This window comes from Zalophus californianus, chromosome 8 (genome assembly GCF_009762305.2).
Source record: "Zalophus californianus isolate mZalCal1 chromosome 8, mZalCal1.pri.v2, whole genome shotgun sequence".
Taxonomy (NCBI): domain Eukaryota; kingdom Metazoa; phylum Chordata; class Mammalia; order Carnivora; family Otariidae; genus Zalophus; species Zalophus californianus.
Window position 1 is genome coordinate 78399696 of NC_045602.1, and position 17003 is coordinate 78416698.

Genomic DNA, 17003 nt, shown 5'->3' on the forward strand with positions numbered 1-17003 from the left:
TATATTTTTAAAAACATGCTTATAAAAGCATGTTTTTAAAAAAGCCAATATTAAAACATTCATTTATGGTTTCAACTCTTATACATTATATGTAGTAAAAAAATAATGACAATTAAATAATTACCTCTCCTATGAAGACTACTATAACACAGTCCAACTTCTCTTCAGGATACAGATTATCAATAAGGGAATGAAGGGTTTCTATGAGGTAAGATTTAACTTCTCTCTTCACTGTGGGAATTCCCATTACTATTGACACTGAAACAAAATAATGATAGTAATTATATAAAAAGATTTCACACTGACAGTACAGAATAACACTAGTATTTCAAAAGTGATTATACCCTCTCAAATTGATAAAAATAACTGAGAAATTGAAATATACTACTCAATAATAACTGAGGAATCAAAATATATTACAAAATGTACTACTATACGAAGAAAAATAATCAAAGCCAGAAAAGGCATACCCATAACAGTGTAATTCTTTTCCACAGGGCTTATCCATAAAAAATGTCAAAGTGCTGATAAAAATGAAGACATTAAACCTCACATTAAAAACAAGTGACTGTAAAGTATAAACAAATATAAATTATACAACTAAAAGTTAGAAACACTGAACACATCTTAAAAATTAATGTCTCAAAAAAAAAAACAATGTCTCAGATATCACGTATATAATGCAATCAGAAGGACACAACATCCCTTCTGTGGTTTTCTTGCCAAAAATGCATAACCTCAATCTAACCATGAATATCAGACAAATCCAAATTAGGGGGATAATCCACAAAATAATTGTCCAGGTATTTTCTGAAGTGTCCAGATCAGGAAAGACAAAGAAAGAATAAGGAACTGTGCGAGATGGCCGAAGACGAAGGAGACATGACAAGTAAATGAAATATGGAATCCTGAGTTGGATCCTGGAGCAGAAAAAGAAGAATGAGAAAATGACAAAATCTGAAGAGGATCTAAGGTTAGTTAACACTACAGCATCAATGTTAAGTTCCTAGTTTTGATCATTTCAACATTTAGGGGAACCGGGTGAGGTATATGAAAACACTGTGTGTACTATCCATGCAACTCTTTCAAGTCTAAATTACAGCCAGTTCTACTGCAATACTTGTTTTGCAACACAAATTTTTTCTTGAGTGATTAATGTATTAGGCAACTATCTGAGCATAATGTGTATTTCTCATTTGCTTATGTGCAATTTCTCCTCTAGGATAAGCATTCACTAGGTAAACACAGAAAGTGGAATCCATTTGAAATGAGTTTAAAAAACTGAACCGAGCAATGTAGAAATACACGAACAGTATACACTCCTAACTTCTACCAGCTGCCTCAGTTAACTGCACGTGAAGAACCACACATATCTACATTTAGTGTTGAAATTTCCACCAGATTGCAGATAACCTGCCTTGCATCACATTTCTCAAAACCTTCCAAGCGGCAATCCTTCTGAAGCCCATTTTAACAGGCAAACCCTCCAGTATTATTCGGTACCATATTTACTGTAGTACTTAGTATTTCTTCATCATTTAGCATGTGTAAAACTGTGTTTTTGTCTTTTTGTATGTGTAACTAACAAAGTTTCTGAACACTGTGATACTAACCGACTTTTCTTTTATTGAACAATTCTGCATAGCATGATAAATTTTAAGAATGCATATATTATGTTATAATAGGACTGTAATCCACAGGAAATTTTTTTTAATAACACCTTTTAAAAAGCCTTAATATCCTGTTACATAGCAGTTGAGAAATATTTTGCAAATGTTAAAAATATTTAAGTCTCAATAATGTAAAAATGTATTAGAAATGCAACAAAATACTTAGAATTCATGAAATTCTGAAATCAGAAGGAAGCTTGAAGATCATGGCTCAATGAGTCTACCACCATGATTCTGCAAATAAGAATACTAAGATCCATAATTTGGCTATATGCAAAAGAATGAAACTGGACCAGTTTGTTACACCATACACAAAAATAAACTCAAAACAGATTGAAAACCTAAATGTGAGACACGGAACCATAAAAATCCTAGAAGAGAGCATTGGCAATCATTTCTCTGACATTGGCCACAGCAACATTTTTCTAGATATGTCTCCGAGGCAAGGGAAACAAAAGCAAAAATAAACTACTGGGAGTACACCAAAATAAAAAGCTTCTGCACAGCAAAGGAAACAATTGATAAAACTAAAAGACAATCTACTGAATGGGAGAAGGTATTTGCAAATGACATATCCAATGAAGGGTTAGTATCCAAAATAAGTAAAGAATGAATACAACTTAACAACAAACAAACAAATAATCTAATTTAAAAGGGGGCAGAAAGATATTTCTCCAAAGAGGACATACAGATAGCCAACAAGACACATGAAAAGATGCATGACATCATCATCATCAGAGAAAGGCAAATCAAAACCACAATGAGAACACCTCACATCTGTCAGAATGGTTAAAATCAACAACACAAGAAAACAGGTGTTGATGAGGATGTGGAGAAAAAAGGAATCCTCATGCACTATTGGCAGAAATGCAAACTGGTACAGCCACTGTAGAAAACAGTATGGAGGTTCCTCAAAAATTAAAAATAGAACTACCCTATGACCCAGTAACTGCACTATTGGGTATTTACCCAAATATTATGAAAGCACTAATCCAAAAAGATAAAAGCATCCCTATGTTTACTGCAGCATTATTTATGATAGCCAAGTAATGGAAGCAGCCCAAGTGTCCATGGATTGATGAAAGGATAAAGAAGATGTGATACACACACACACACACACACACACACACACACACACACACAATGGAATAGCACTCAGCCACAAAAATAATGCAGTCTTGCCATCTGCAACACTGATGGAGTATGAGTATATAATGTTAAGAGAATAATTAAGTCAGAGAAAGAAAAATGCCCTATGATTTCACCCACAGGTGGAATTTAGGAAACAAAACAAAGGAAAAAAAAGACACAAACCAAAAAAAAAAAACAAAACAAAACAGAGTCTTAACTATAAAGAACAAAGGTTACCAGAGGGGAGGTGAATGGGAGGATAGATAAAATGGGTGATGGGGACTAGAGCATACACTTACAGTGACGAGCACTGAGGAACACATAAAACTGTCGAATCACTAAATTGTACACCTAAAACAAACACTATATATTAACTATGTTGGAATTAAAATTTAAAAAGCAATAACAGCCCTCCCCCCCAAAAGAATACTAAGATCCAAATGGTTTAAAAAATATCCCCAAAGGTAGATACCACACTCCTCTCTTCAATTTTGAGATGAAGAGCTTCCTGGGGTTCAAAAAGAGATCTGTCATATTTAGACTTCTGGGAAGATGGCAGAGCAGTAAAATCTTGAGCTCACAGACACACAGTGCAACCAACTCTGAAAAAGACTCAAAGACTGGCACAAGAGACTTTACAGTTAATCGTAGAGAAAACCACAATGAGAACTCCAGGAGGGGAGGAAATGCACTTAGGTACCAAACCTCTGTGAGACTAACTGCACACAGGACCGAGAAGGGAGAGGAGCAGAATCCACACCAGGTACCACAGGCGTGGAGAAGCCACACTGGTAAGATAAGTCCCCATAACATCTGGCTTTGAAAACCAATGGGGCTTAACTTCCAGAGTTTTAAAATCAGCAGACCCTAACTCTGGGTACTTTAAAATCAGCTGGTGTAGCTCCAGGAGAGCTGGCAGGGATAACAGGAGACTGCGTCCCCACCCTCAAAGGGCCAGCATAACAAAGAGCCCTGCAGAGACGCCTCAAGGAAGCAGCAGTTTGGAAAGTGCCTGTGGTATCTCAGACTTTGCACTGAAGGGGCAGAAATCTTTAGGAGACTTCAAGAACAAAAGTGCTAGCAAGCACCATTCTCTTACCCTAGGCTCCCTCCCCTCCCGACGCCTCCACCCCATATAGCCAGACACTTGTGGGAACCACCACAAATACTCTCTACATATCTTGCTAGGAACAAGTGCCCCACCTCTGCATTCCCCTTTGGAGGCACCACATCCAACCTGACCCACTCAGCAGGCATGCCTCCAAAACCACCTCTGCCCCAACACACCATGCAAGCAACCCCAGCAGGGACAAGTGCCACTCCAAGGTGACCCCTGGCCTGGGGAGAAGGGAGTATAACCATACAAAACCAGTGTATCCACTGTCCCAGCAGCCAAACCTTATAGCTGGCAGTGCAGAGACAGTGCACTGCAGCTCAGTATACCTGCAGTCCCAGAGCACACAGACTAAGGGCAGACATCCAACCTGACTGCTGCCCTACAAGCCACCTTAAAGCACAGGGACCAAACCCTGGCCAGTGTACCCCAAACAGATAAAATGGGCCTATGCGGCCAACTGGGCTGAAGGTAAATGCAGCTCAGTCCCACAGTAGGACCCACATCGCCACAAAGGAGACACCCTGGAGGTGCCTGGTTCCAGTGAACAGAGGACACTGTGCTACAAGACACCACAAGACCTCTTCTTCATAAGGCCACTACTTTCAAGATCAGGAGATGTACATGATTTCCCTAAGACAAAGAAACAAACACAGAGTTAGACAAAATGAGGAGACAGAGCAATGTGGCCCAAATGAAAGAACAGGACAAAAATCACAGGAAGAGAGCTAAATGAAATGATGATAAGCAATATGCCTGATAAAGAATTCAAAGTAATGGTCATAAAGATACTCACTGGACTTGAGAAAAAAGTGGAGGATCTCAGTAAGACCTTCAACAAAGAGATAGAAAATACAAAAAAGAACCAGTCAGAAATGAAAAATTCAGTAACTGAAATTCAAAATTCACTAGAGCAAATTGATCCCAGAATAGAGGCAACTCTATTGCCAGCAAATTGCCAGCAAATTGATCCCAGAATAGAGAACAACTAAGCAGTGATGTGGAAAATAGAGTAATGGAAAGCAACCAAGCTGAAGAGCAAAAAGTAAAAAGAATAAAAAATGAAAATAGGTTCAGGAAACTCAACAACATCATCAAGCAGAGTAACATTAACATTATGGGGATCCCAGAAGACAGAAAGCAACAGAAAACGTATTTGAAGAAATTATTGCTGAAAATTTCCCTACTGCGGGGAAGGAAAAGATATCTAGGCTCAAGAAGCACAAAAGAGCCCCCAACAAAATTTACCCAAGGAAGTCCACACCAAGACACGTAATAATTAAAGGGACAAAAACAAGTGATAAAGAGAAAATTTTAAAAAAAGCAAGCGAAAAGAAAAATTGTATACAAGGGGAACCACATAAGGCTATCAGTTGATTCTCAAACAGAAACTATGCAGGCCAGAATGGAGTGGCAAGATATATTCTAAGTCCTGAAACAATAAAACATGCAACCAAGAAAACTCTATTCAGCAAGGTTATCATTCAGAATAGAAGGAGAGATAATGACTTTCCCAGACAAACAAAAGTTAAAGGAGTTCATAACCACTAAACCAGGCTTATAGAAAAACGTTAAAGGGAATTCTTTGAGTAGAAAGAAAAGGCCATAATTAAGCATAAGAAAATTATGAAAGGAAAAAGTGTCACAGGTAAATGCAAACATATAATAAAAGTAGTAGATTAATCACTTACGAAACCATTATGGAGGTTAAAGTCAAAAGCAGTAAAATCAATTCTAACTATAAAAATCAGTCAAGAGATTCATAAAAGTATCTAATATGACATCATATACATAAACCAGCGGGGGGGGGGGGGAATGCATAGGAAAAATTCAGTGCTTTTAGAACGGGTTCAAAAGCTTAAGTGACCAGGCGTCTGGGTGGCTCAGTCGGTTAAGTGGCCGCCTTTGGCTCAGGTCATGATCCCAGGGTCCTGGGATCGAGCCCCGCATCGGGCTCCCTACTCGGCGGGAAGCCTACTTCTCCCTCTCCCTCTGCCTGCCTGCCGCTCCCCCTGCTTATGCTCTCTCTCTATCTCTGTCTCTGTCTTAAATAAAAATAAACAGAATCTTTTAAAAAAAAAAAAGTGACCATAGGAGGAGCAAGATGGCGGAGGAGTAAGAGAACTAAATTTTGTCTGGTCCCAGGAATTCAGCTAGATAGGGATCAAACAATTCTGAACACCTATAAACTCAACAGGAGATAAAAGAAAAGAATAGCAGCAACTCTCTGAATAGAAAAGCGACCACTTTCTGGAAGGTAGGACGTGCGGAGAAGGGAAACAAGGCAATATTCGGGAAGATAGACGGCGTAAGGTGGGAGCCTACCTCAACCACTAGTGGCAAGTGATAGAGCCGCAGAGCACAAAATCGGAACTTTTAGAAGTCGGCTCCGCTGAGGGACGTCGCTCCAGTGGCTAAGCAGGGGATGGAACCCTCACGGGACAGTGCGGTCTCAGGACCCCCAGGGTCACAGAAAGACCAGGGGTGCCTGAGTGCAGCAGAGCTCCCAGGTACTGGAGCGGGGAAGCCGGCGGAGCCGAGGAGCGGGCTCTCAGCTCGGGGTTGCCATAAACCATGATCCATGGCCCAGTTGGGCCACTGCTCCTCCAGCAGGGACCCAACAAGCGGCAGATCGGGGGAGACTCCCCTTCCTCCCCTGGGAGGAGCGGCGTGGGAGCGCACCGCAGGGATCTGCTGGGTTTGGAGACTCCACACGGGGTCGGGTGCTAGAGATAGAAACCATCGGTCACAGGCCGGGTGAGCAAGGAGTGCTGCCGGAGACCGGGGAGACGGGAGTGACTGACTGTTTTTCTCTGGGGGCGCACTGAGGAGTGGGGCCCCGAGTTCTCGGCTCCTCCGGCGTGGAGATCGGGAGGCCACCATTTTCACTCTCATCCTCCAAAGCTGAACAGAAAGCTTGCAGGGAACAAAAGCTTGCGAGAGCAAACCCGAGCAGATTACTTAGCCCGGACCCGGCAAGAGCAGGGCAATTCCACCTCCAGCAAAGACATTTGGGAACCACGGCAACAGGCCCCACCCCCCAGAAGATCAGCAAGAACAGCCAGCAAGCCAAGACCAAGTTTACCCATCAATGAGAACAGCAGAACTCCAGCGCTAGGGGAACACTGCACATAGAATTCATGGCTTTTTTCCCCCTGATTCTTTAGTCCTTCAAAGTTAATTTTTTTAATTTTCTTTTTCTTTTTTTTTTTGAATTTTTCTTTTTCCCTTTTTTCAACCAACATCTTATCAATCCCTTTTTTAAAAAATCTTTTTTATTTTTCATTTTTAGAGTCATATTCTATCCCTTCATAGTAGTTAACCTTATTTTTGGTGTGTGTGTGTGTGTGTGTGTGTGTGTGTGTGTGTGTGTGTGTATATAAGTTGTTCTCTCTTTAAAATTTTGGGATACAGGTTCTTCTAACAGACCAAAATATACCCTAAATCTTTAGTGTATGGCTTTGTTCTAGTCTCCTGCCTGATCACATTCTCCTTTTTTTTTTTTAATTTCTTTTCTTTCTTTTTTCAACCAATTTTTTATCTTACCAATTCCTTTTATAAAATCTTTTACAGTTTTCATCTTTACAGTCATATTCCATCCCTTCATCATATTCACCTTATTTTTGTACATATATAAGCTTTTCTTTCTTTAAAATTTTGGGAAGCAGTTTCTTCTAACAGACCAAAATATGCCCAAAATCTAGTGTGTGGCACTAATCTATTCACCAACCTGATCATATCTGACCATATTCTTTTTTTTTTCTTTTTCTTTTATTTCCCTTTCTTTTCCACCAGTTTCGGGTCTCTTCTGATTTGTTTAGCATATATTTTTCTGGGGTCCTTGTTACCCTGTTAGCATTTTGTTCTCTCATTCATCTATTATCCCCTGGACAAAATGACAAGATGGAAAAAATCACCTCAAAAAAAAAAAAAAAAAAACAAGAGGCAGTACCGACTGCCAGGGACCTAATCAATACGGACATCAGTAAGATGTTGGAACTAGAGTTCAGACTGACAGTTATAAAGATACTAGCTGGGCTTGAAAAAAGCATGGAAGATACTAGAAAAACCCTTTCTGGAGAAATAAAAACTAAAATCTAACCAAGTTGAAATCAAAAAGTCTATTCATGAGGTGAAATCAAAAACAGAGGCTCTAACTGCTAGGATAAATGAGGCAGAAGAGACAATTAGTGATACAGAAGACCAAATGATGGAAAATAAAGAAGCTAAGAAAAAGAGAGATAAAAAACTATTGGATCACGAGGGCAGAATTCGAGAGATAAGTGATACCATAAGACAAAACAATATTAGAATAATTGAGATTCCAGAAGAAGAAGAAAGAGAGAGGGGGGCAGAAGGTATATTGGAGCAAATTATAGCCTAATTTGGGGAAGGAAACAGGTATCAAAATCCAGGAGGCACAGAGAACCCCCCTCAAAAATCAATAAAAATAGGTCAACACCCTGACATCTAAGAGTAAAACTTACGAGTCTCAGAGACAAAGAGAAAATCCTGAAGCTCAGGACAAGAGATCTGTAACCTACAATGGTACAAACATTAGATTGGCAACAGACCTATCCACAGAGACCTGCCAGGTCAGAATGGACTGGTATGATATATTCAGAGCGCTAAATGAGAAAAATGTGCAGCCAAGGATACTATATCCAGCTAGGCTGTCATTGAAAATAGGAGAGATAAAAAGCTTCCAGGACAAACAAAAACTAAAGGAATTTGCAAACATGAAACCAGCCCCACAAGAAATACTGAAAGAGGTCCTCTAAGCCAAGAGAGAGCCTAAAAGTAACATAGACCAGAAAGGAACACAGACAATATACAGTAACAGTCACCTTAGACTGTTTTTAGAGTCATATTCTATCCCTTTAGAGTAGTTAACCAGGAAAGACCCCAAATAGCCAGAGGAATGTTGAAAAAGAAAACCAAAGCTGGCGGCATCACAATTCCGGACTTCAAGCTCTATTACAAAGCTGTAATCCTCAAGACAGTATGGAACTGGCACAAAAACAGACACATAGATCAATGGAACAGAATAGAGAGCCCAGAAATGAACCCTCAACTCTATGGTCAACTAATCTTCGACAAAGCAAGAAAGAACGTCCAATGGAAAAAAGTCTCTTCAACAAATGCTGCTGGAAAAATTGGACAGCCACATGAAGAAGAATGAAACTGAACCATTTCCTTACACCACACACAAAAATAGACTCAAAATGGTTGAAAGACCTAAATGTGACACAGGAGTCCATCAAAATCCTAGAGGAGAACACAGGCAGCAACGTCTTCGACCTCAGCCGCAGCAACTTCTTCCTAGAAATATCGCCAAAGGCAAGGGAACCGAGGGCAAAAATGAACTATTGGGACTTCATCAAGATAAAAAGCTTTTGCACAGCAAAAGAAACAGTCAATGAAACCAAAAGACAACTGACAGAATGGGAGAAGATATTTGCAAATGACATATCAGATAAAGGGGTAGTATCCAAATTCTATAAAGAACTTATCAAACCCAACACCCAAAGAACAAATGATCCAATCAAGAAATGGGCAGAAGACATGAACAGACATTTTTCCAAAGAAGACATCCAAATGGCCAACAGACACATGAAAAAGTGCTCAACGTCGCTCAGCATCAGGGAAATCCAAATCAAAACCTCAATGAGATACCACCTCACACCAGTCAGAATGGCTAAAATTAACAAGTCAGGGAACGACAGATGTAGGCGGGGATTGCGGAGAAAGGGGGGGAACCCTCCTACACTGTTTGTTGGTGGGAATGCAAGCTGGTGCAGCCACTCTGTAAACAGTATGGAGGTTCCTCAAAAAGTTGAAAATAGAGCTACCCTATGACCCAGCAATTGCACTACTGGGTATTTACCCCAAAGATACAAATGTAGGGACCCGAAGGGGTACGTGCACCCCAATGTTTATAGCAGCAATGTCCACAATAGCCAAATTGTGGAAAGAGCCAAGATGCTTAGATGTCCATCAACAGATGAATGGATAAAGAAGATGTGGTATATATATACAATGGAATATTACGCAGCCATCAAAAGGAATGAAATCTTGCCATCTGCAACGATGTGGATGGAACTAGAGGGTATTATGCTAAGAGAAATAAGTCAATCAGAGAAAGACAAGTGTCATATGATCTCACTGATATGAGGAATTTGAGAAACAAGACAGAGGATCATAGGGGAAGGGAGGAAAAAATGAAACAAGATGAAACCAGAGAGGGAGACAAATCATAAGAGACTCTTAATCTCAGGGAACAAACTGAGGGTTGCTGGAGTGGTGGGGGTGGGAGGCATGAGGCGGCTGGGTGACAGACATTGGGGAGGGTATGTGCTATGGTGAGCCCTGTGAATTGTGTAAGACTGTTAAATCACAGACCTGTACCTCTGAAACAAATAACACATTATATGTTTTTAAAAAAAAAAAAAAAAAAAGAAGGTAGCAGGAAGGGAAAAATGAAGGAGGGGAAATTGGAGAGGGAGATGAACCATGAGAGACGATGGACTCTGAGAAACAAACTGAGGGTTCTAGAGGGGATGGGGGTGGGGGGATGGGTTAGCCTGGTGATGGGTATTAAAGAGGGCATGTATTGAATGGAACACTGGGTGTCATTCGCAAACAATGAATCATGGAACACTACATCAAAAACTAATGATGTAATGTTTGGTGATTAATGTATTAAACAAAAAGTGACCATCAATTTAATGTAGACTGCTGTACACATAGGATGTTCTCTATGAACCTAATGGTAACAAATAAAAAACCTGTAATAGACACATAAGAAAACAAAGAGAAAGTTATCCAAGCATAACACTAACAAAATCCATCAAACCACATAGGAAAGAGCAAGAGAAGAAAAGAAGAACTGCAAAACAGCCATGAAACAAGTAACAAAATGGCATTATGTACATACTTATCAATTATCATTTTAAATGATATGGACTAAATACTCCAATCAAAAGACATAAGGTGACTGAATGGATAAAAAAGCAAGACCCATATATATGCTGCCTATAAGAGACTCATTTCAGACTTAAAGACACATGCAGATTGACAACGAAGGGATGGAAAAACATTTACCATGCAAATGGAAGTAAAAACAAAACTGGGAAAGCAAAACTTCTATCAGACAAAACAGACTATAAAACTAAGACTGTAAAAAGAGACAAAGGACACTACATAATGATAAGGGGAACTATCTGACAGAAGGATAAAACAATTGTATATATTTATGCACCCAACATGAGAGCACCTAATTACACAAAACTATTAACAGACATAAAGGAAGAAATTAACAGTACTACAATAATATTAGGAGATATCCACTTACAGTAATGGATAGATCATTGAGACAGAAAATCAACAAGGGAAGAGTGGCTTTGAATGATAAATTAGATATATTAGAACATTCAATCCCAAAACAGCAGATTACACATTGCTTTCAAGGGAATATGGGACATTCTCCAGGATAGATCAAATGTTAGACCACAAAACGAGTCCCAATAAATTGGAAAAGATTGAAATCATGCCATCCATGTTTTCCAACCACAATAGTATGAAACTAGAAATCAATCACAAGAAAAAATCTGGAAAGAACACAAATACATGAGGATAAATAAGAAACTACTAAACAATGAATGGGTCAACCAAGAAATAGAAGAGGAAATAAAAAAATATGTGGAGAACATGAAAATGAAAACACAATAGTCCAAAATCTTTGGGAGGCAACAAAAGCTGTTCTAACAGAAAAGTTTATAGCAACACAGGTTTATCTCAAGAAACAAGAAAAATCTCAAGTAAACAACCTAACATTTAAAGGAGCTAGAAAAAGAAGAACAAACAAAGCCCAATGCCAGTAGAAAAAAGGAAATAATAAAGATTAGAGCAGAAATAAATGGAATAGAGACTTAAAAAAACAATAAAACAGATCACTGAAACCAGGAGGTTGTTCTTTGAAAAGATCAAGAAAATTAATATACCCTCAGTAAGATTCATCAAGAGAAGAGAGACTCAAATAAATAAAATCAGAAATGAAGCAGGAGAAATAACATCAACACCACAGAAATACAAAAGCTTATAAACTTTCATAAGAGATTATGAAAAATTATATGCCAACAAAATGGACAATGTAGAAGAAATGGATAAATTCCTAGAAACATATAGCCTTCCAAAACTGAATCAGGAAATAAATAGAAAATTTGAACAGACCAATTACTAGCAATGAAATTGAATCAGTAATAAAACACACACACACACACACACACACAAACTCCCAAAAAATTTAAGTCCAGGACCAGATGGCTTTGTAGGTAAATTCTACCAAACATTTAAAGAAGAGTTAATACCTATTCTTCTCAAATTATTCCAAAAAAAGAAGAAAAAGGAAAAAAAAAAACCAGAAGGAAAGCTTCCAAATTCATTCTATGAGTCCAGTATTACCCTGATACCAAAACCAGAGGAAGGCACTACATGAAAAGAAAACTATAGGCCAGTATCTTTCATGAACATAGATGCAAAAATCCTCAACAAAATATCAGAAAACTGAATCCAACAATACGATAAAAATCATTCACCATAATCAAGTGGGATTTATTCCAGGGATGAGAGGGTGGCTCAATATTCACAAATAAATCAACATGATACCTCATATTAACAAGAGAAAAGACAAAAACCATATGATCATCTCAATAAAAGCAGAAAAAGCATTTAACAAAATCCAGTATCTGTCATGATAAAAACTCTCAACAAAGTGGGTTTAGGGGGAACATACCACAATATAATAAAGACCATATATGAAAAATTCACAGCTAGCATCACACCCCATGGTGAAAAACTGAGAGCTATTCCTCTAAGATCAGGAACAAGACAAGGATGTCCACTCTCACCACTGTTATTCAACCTAGGAATCAAAGTCCTAGCCACAGTAATCAGACAAGAATAGGATATAAAAGCCATCCAGATTGGTAAGGAAGAAGTAAAACTTTCACTATTTGCAGATGACATGATACTAAATATAGAAAATCCTCAAGACTCCACCAAAAACGGCTAGAACTGATAAATGAATTCAGTAAAATCACAGTATACAAAATATGCAGATATCAGTTGCATTTCTATTCACTAATAATGAGATAGCAGAAAAAGAAATTAAACAATAATCTCATTTACAATTGCACCAAAGGAATAAATTTAACCAAGGAGGTAAAAGACCCATACTCCAAAAACTAAAGAACACTGATGAACCAAAATGAAGATGACACAAACAAATGGAAAGATACTCCATGCTCATGGCTTGGAAGAATCCATATTGTTAAAATGTCCATACTACCCAAAGCAATCTACAGATTCAATGCAATATGTATCAAAGTAACAATAGCATTTTTCACAGAACCTGTGGCTTCTTTCTGCTTTTAGGATAAAAGCCCAAATCCAGTAAATGGTCTGCAAGGTCCTGCACTGTCTGTCTCCAATACATCTCTAGTCTCATCTTATTCCATGCTTCCCCTCACTCTACACTTCATCTACAGTGACCTTCTCTCATTTTCTAGAACATTCCATGCTCCCCTCCATCACAGGGCTTTTGTGATGCTCCTCTCATTTTCTGGAATACTTTTTTCTCCCATGTGGTAGCCATAATAATGTTGTCCCTACCATGTCCATGACCTAATTCCTGGAATTTTTTAGTATATCACCTAACATGCCCAAAGGGATATTGTGGATTTGACTAAGGATCTTGAGATTGGAAGGTTATCCTGGAATAACCAGGTGAGCCTAATGAACTCACAAGGGTCCTTATGAGAAGAAGGTAGGAGAGTCTGTGAGAGAAGATGTGACAATGTAAGCAAGAGGTCAGAGTCACAGAGAGATCTGCAGATGAAGAAGGGGCACTGATGAATGTAGCCAGCCTCTGGAAGCTGGAAAAGGAAAGAAGCGGACTATCCCCTAAAGCTTCAGAAGGAACACACCCTAGTCAACACATTGATTTTAGGACTTCTGGCCACCAAAACTAGACGATAATAAACTTATGCTGTTTTAGGTCACCAGGTTTGTGGTAATTTTTATGCAGAATTAAGCAACTCATATACCCACCTTCACCAGTAACTACATAGTTCACTGATCTCACATCTAATCCATTTTTAAGACTTCCTTAAAATCCTTAATTGAGGCAAATGCCCCTTCTATATATTATCAAGGCATCCTTTGGATCACCAATTAAGGTTGTAGCTGTACAATTATTTACATAATTAATTCTTTAACTCATGCATTCTCCTTTACTAGATTGAAGCTCCACAACACAAGGGACCACATCTAATTTTGTGTACCAAAGTACCCAGCAAAGTACCCGGCACATAACAGGTGCTCATGGATTTTCTTTCACTCGAGCACAGAAAACAACCTGCTGTCCTCTACCAATCAGTAATGCCATTTTGGTAGGTAATAACCTGTGGAGGGTCTTTCTTTAGCCATCTTGCTCAGCACTAAATGGCCCCTGAATCTGAGGAGCTGTCAGTTTCTTCAACTCAAAGAAATTTTCTTCTATTATATATTTGGTTATTTCCTCTCTTCACTCCCTTCACTCTCCTTCTGAAATTTCTATTACACAGATGTTAAAATTTTGGTCTACCCCAATTCTTTGTGCCCTCTATGCAGTATTCCAGAAGAACTACACAGCTCAATCTTTCAGATTGCTAATCTGATCTTCAGCTGTCTCTACTCTGCTTATTAGTACATCTATATGGAAATTTTAAATACAATCAATGAAATTAGAACACAGAGATATCCAATTGATCCTTTATGAACTGGCCTCTCATCCCTCTAAAATATATGATGTGTAATTTCTAAATTATATTCTGCTTGCTCTGCAAATTCTATTTCCTTGAGTATTAAGTCATCCACAATGTGTGTTTCCTTAAATATTTTGTAACCCTCATTGTACAATATGCCCTTTTACTCATCTGTAGTTGCTGTATCTATTTATTGCAACCTGCAAATTCCGTGGAAGGATCTAGGTATGGTGTGGGTAGGATGGGCTGGCAGTTTTTTGTTCTTCACAAAGGAATTCAAGCCCCTCTTTAGACAGTCAGTAGATGCTGGAACACATTCTCCCTCTTTAGTCTTAGGAAGACTTAACTGGTCTGAGTGCTGTTCCTTATTTAATCAGCCTGACCACTGAAGAACAGAATTTTTAGCAAGAAACAGTTTTTCTTTGATGTAAAAAACAGAAGGGGCACCCGGGTGCTCAGTTGCTTAAGTGCCTGCCTTTGGCTCAGGTCATGATCCCAGGGTTTTGGGATTGAGCGAGCCCTGCATCGAGCTCCCTGCTCAGCGGGAGTCTGCTTTTCCTTCTGCCCTTCCCCTTGCTTGTCATCTCATTCTCTCTCTCTCTCTCTCAAATAAATAAAATCTTAAAAACAACAACAAAAAACAAAAAACAAACAAACAAACAAAAAAACCCACCAGAAGTTCTTAATATAAAGTCCCTAAAAAGATTTTGGAGTTCCACAAGATCCCAGAAATTATACACAGAATTACTTTTTCTATGCACATTTTTCTAAATAGAAAGTTTATAGCTTTCCTAGGATAGCCAAAGGGTTCTTTGACTCTAAAAATGTTAAGAACCATTGCTTAAGGATTTAGGAAGGTGATTTTAATGTAAATCTGAGGGTTTTCTTGGTTGTTTTTTTTTTTTTTCAAGATTTCTGCTTTTTCTAACTCTCAAAAATAGTGCCAGCTTAGTAACAATGTTAACTAGTGGAAATCTGGTTGACCAAGATTTCATTATATTTATGATAAAGTCAAACAAATGGGATGGAAAATAAGTATCTTCAAAAGGGTAAGAGAATGTCACATTCACAAAATAACAAGGAGCTACTATAGGAGAACCTATTAGATGTTGTGAGAAGTTTTAAATGACTTTAAAAATACTTGTACTTTCTTTTCATTTGATATTCTTATTAATGAAGACATCATCTACACCAACACGTACTAAATGACTGAGACATCCTACCCAAATAATGATTATTAAAGGGAGAGATATAATACCAACTTCAGAAATAATTAATGATCAATGTTCTAAAGAAAATAATTTAGAGTACACCACACATCTTGTTAGTCTTTGTACATCCAGCACCTACTGGATAAATATTTATTGAATCAATAAGGAAATGGAAGAATGAGTTAGTCTGAACATGATATTTTAAGAATTATCACTTCCTTAGGAAGGCAGTGTGCAATTTTAAATGATTCATAAAGTAGAAAAACGGCAGAACTAAAAAAAGACAAATATAAAAGCTTATGCTAATAGATCAAATAATATGAGAAAATGCAACACACAAAGTAAAATACCTAAGAATCCTACTGAATCAAAAGTAGATTAAATCAGTCTTTTCATAAACATTATCACAAAGATGAATTTCAGTATCTATCAAGTAATGGTTTTAACAAAAGACAAAAGACTCACTAGGGGAGCAAAATCATATTTTGCTATCTACATTTTAAAATCTCCAAAGAAAAGATTAACAAAGTCAAAATAGAGGAATAAAAATCATGAAAGAACAGTAAGTAGGGCCCACAAGGAAAATTCAAGCTCTGGCAGTTCTAACAGAAGGAAAAAAAAAATGCGATAAACTATCTTTTCACTATATGAGGGAAAAAAAGCAACCCAAAGTATTTCTATTATTGCCTGAAAGGTTAAATGAAAGTGATTATATGCCTTCCAGCTCTCTAAGAAAAAGCAGAGGCAAACATAAGAAAACCTCTCTTGATGAGACTGTGAGAACTATTAATGTTGAAAGAATACACAAGAAAAAAAAGTCATCTCAAATTTTTAAAACAGAAAAATTAAAAAGGTTTAAACATTTTTCTGCCCGGAGATGGGGCTTACACCAGATTTCTCATGACCCTTTTCAGCTCTATACTCTGATCTATGGAGAAAAATAGATAGCTCCTTTCAACGTAAATGAGTCCTAAGTTATTATGCAGAGAGAAGGAATTTTTCTTCTTTGACCTGCCAGGCTTCTAATGGTCAATGTTATACTCCAAGATCCAATTAAGACCAGCAGTACAAC

The 17003-nt window shown here is 38.0% G+C and overlaps 1 protein-coding gene across 3 annotated transcripts in view; it reads right to left on the reverse strand.

Moving 5' to 3' along the window:
- MGAT4A (alpha-1,3-mannosyl-glycoprotein 4-beta-N-acetylglucosaminyltransferase A) overlaps positions 1 to 17003 on the reverse strand; it is a 119623-nt gene that overhangs the window by 53673 nt on the left and 48947 nt on the right. For all 3 annotated transcript variants that reach the window (XM_027620757.1, XM_027620755.1, XM_027620756.1), the window contains exon 5: positions 125 to 258. In XM_027620757.1, the coding sequence (XP_027476558.1) occupies positions 125 to 258 (134 nt within the window). The remainder of the gene's footprint in view (positions 1 to 124; positions 259 to 17003) is intronic.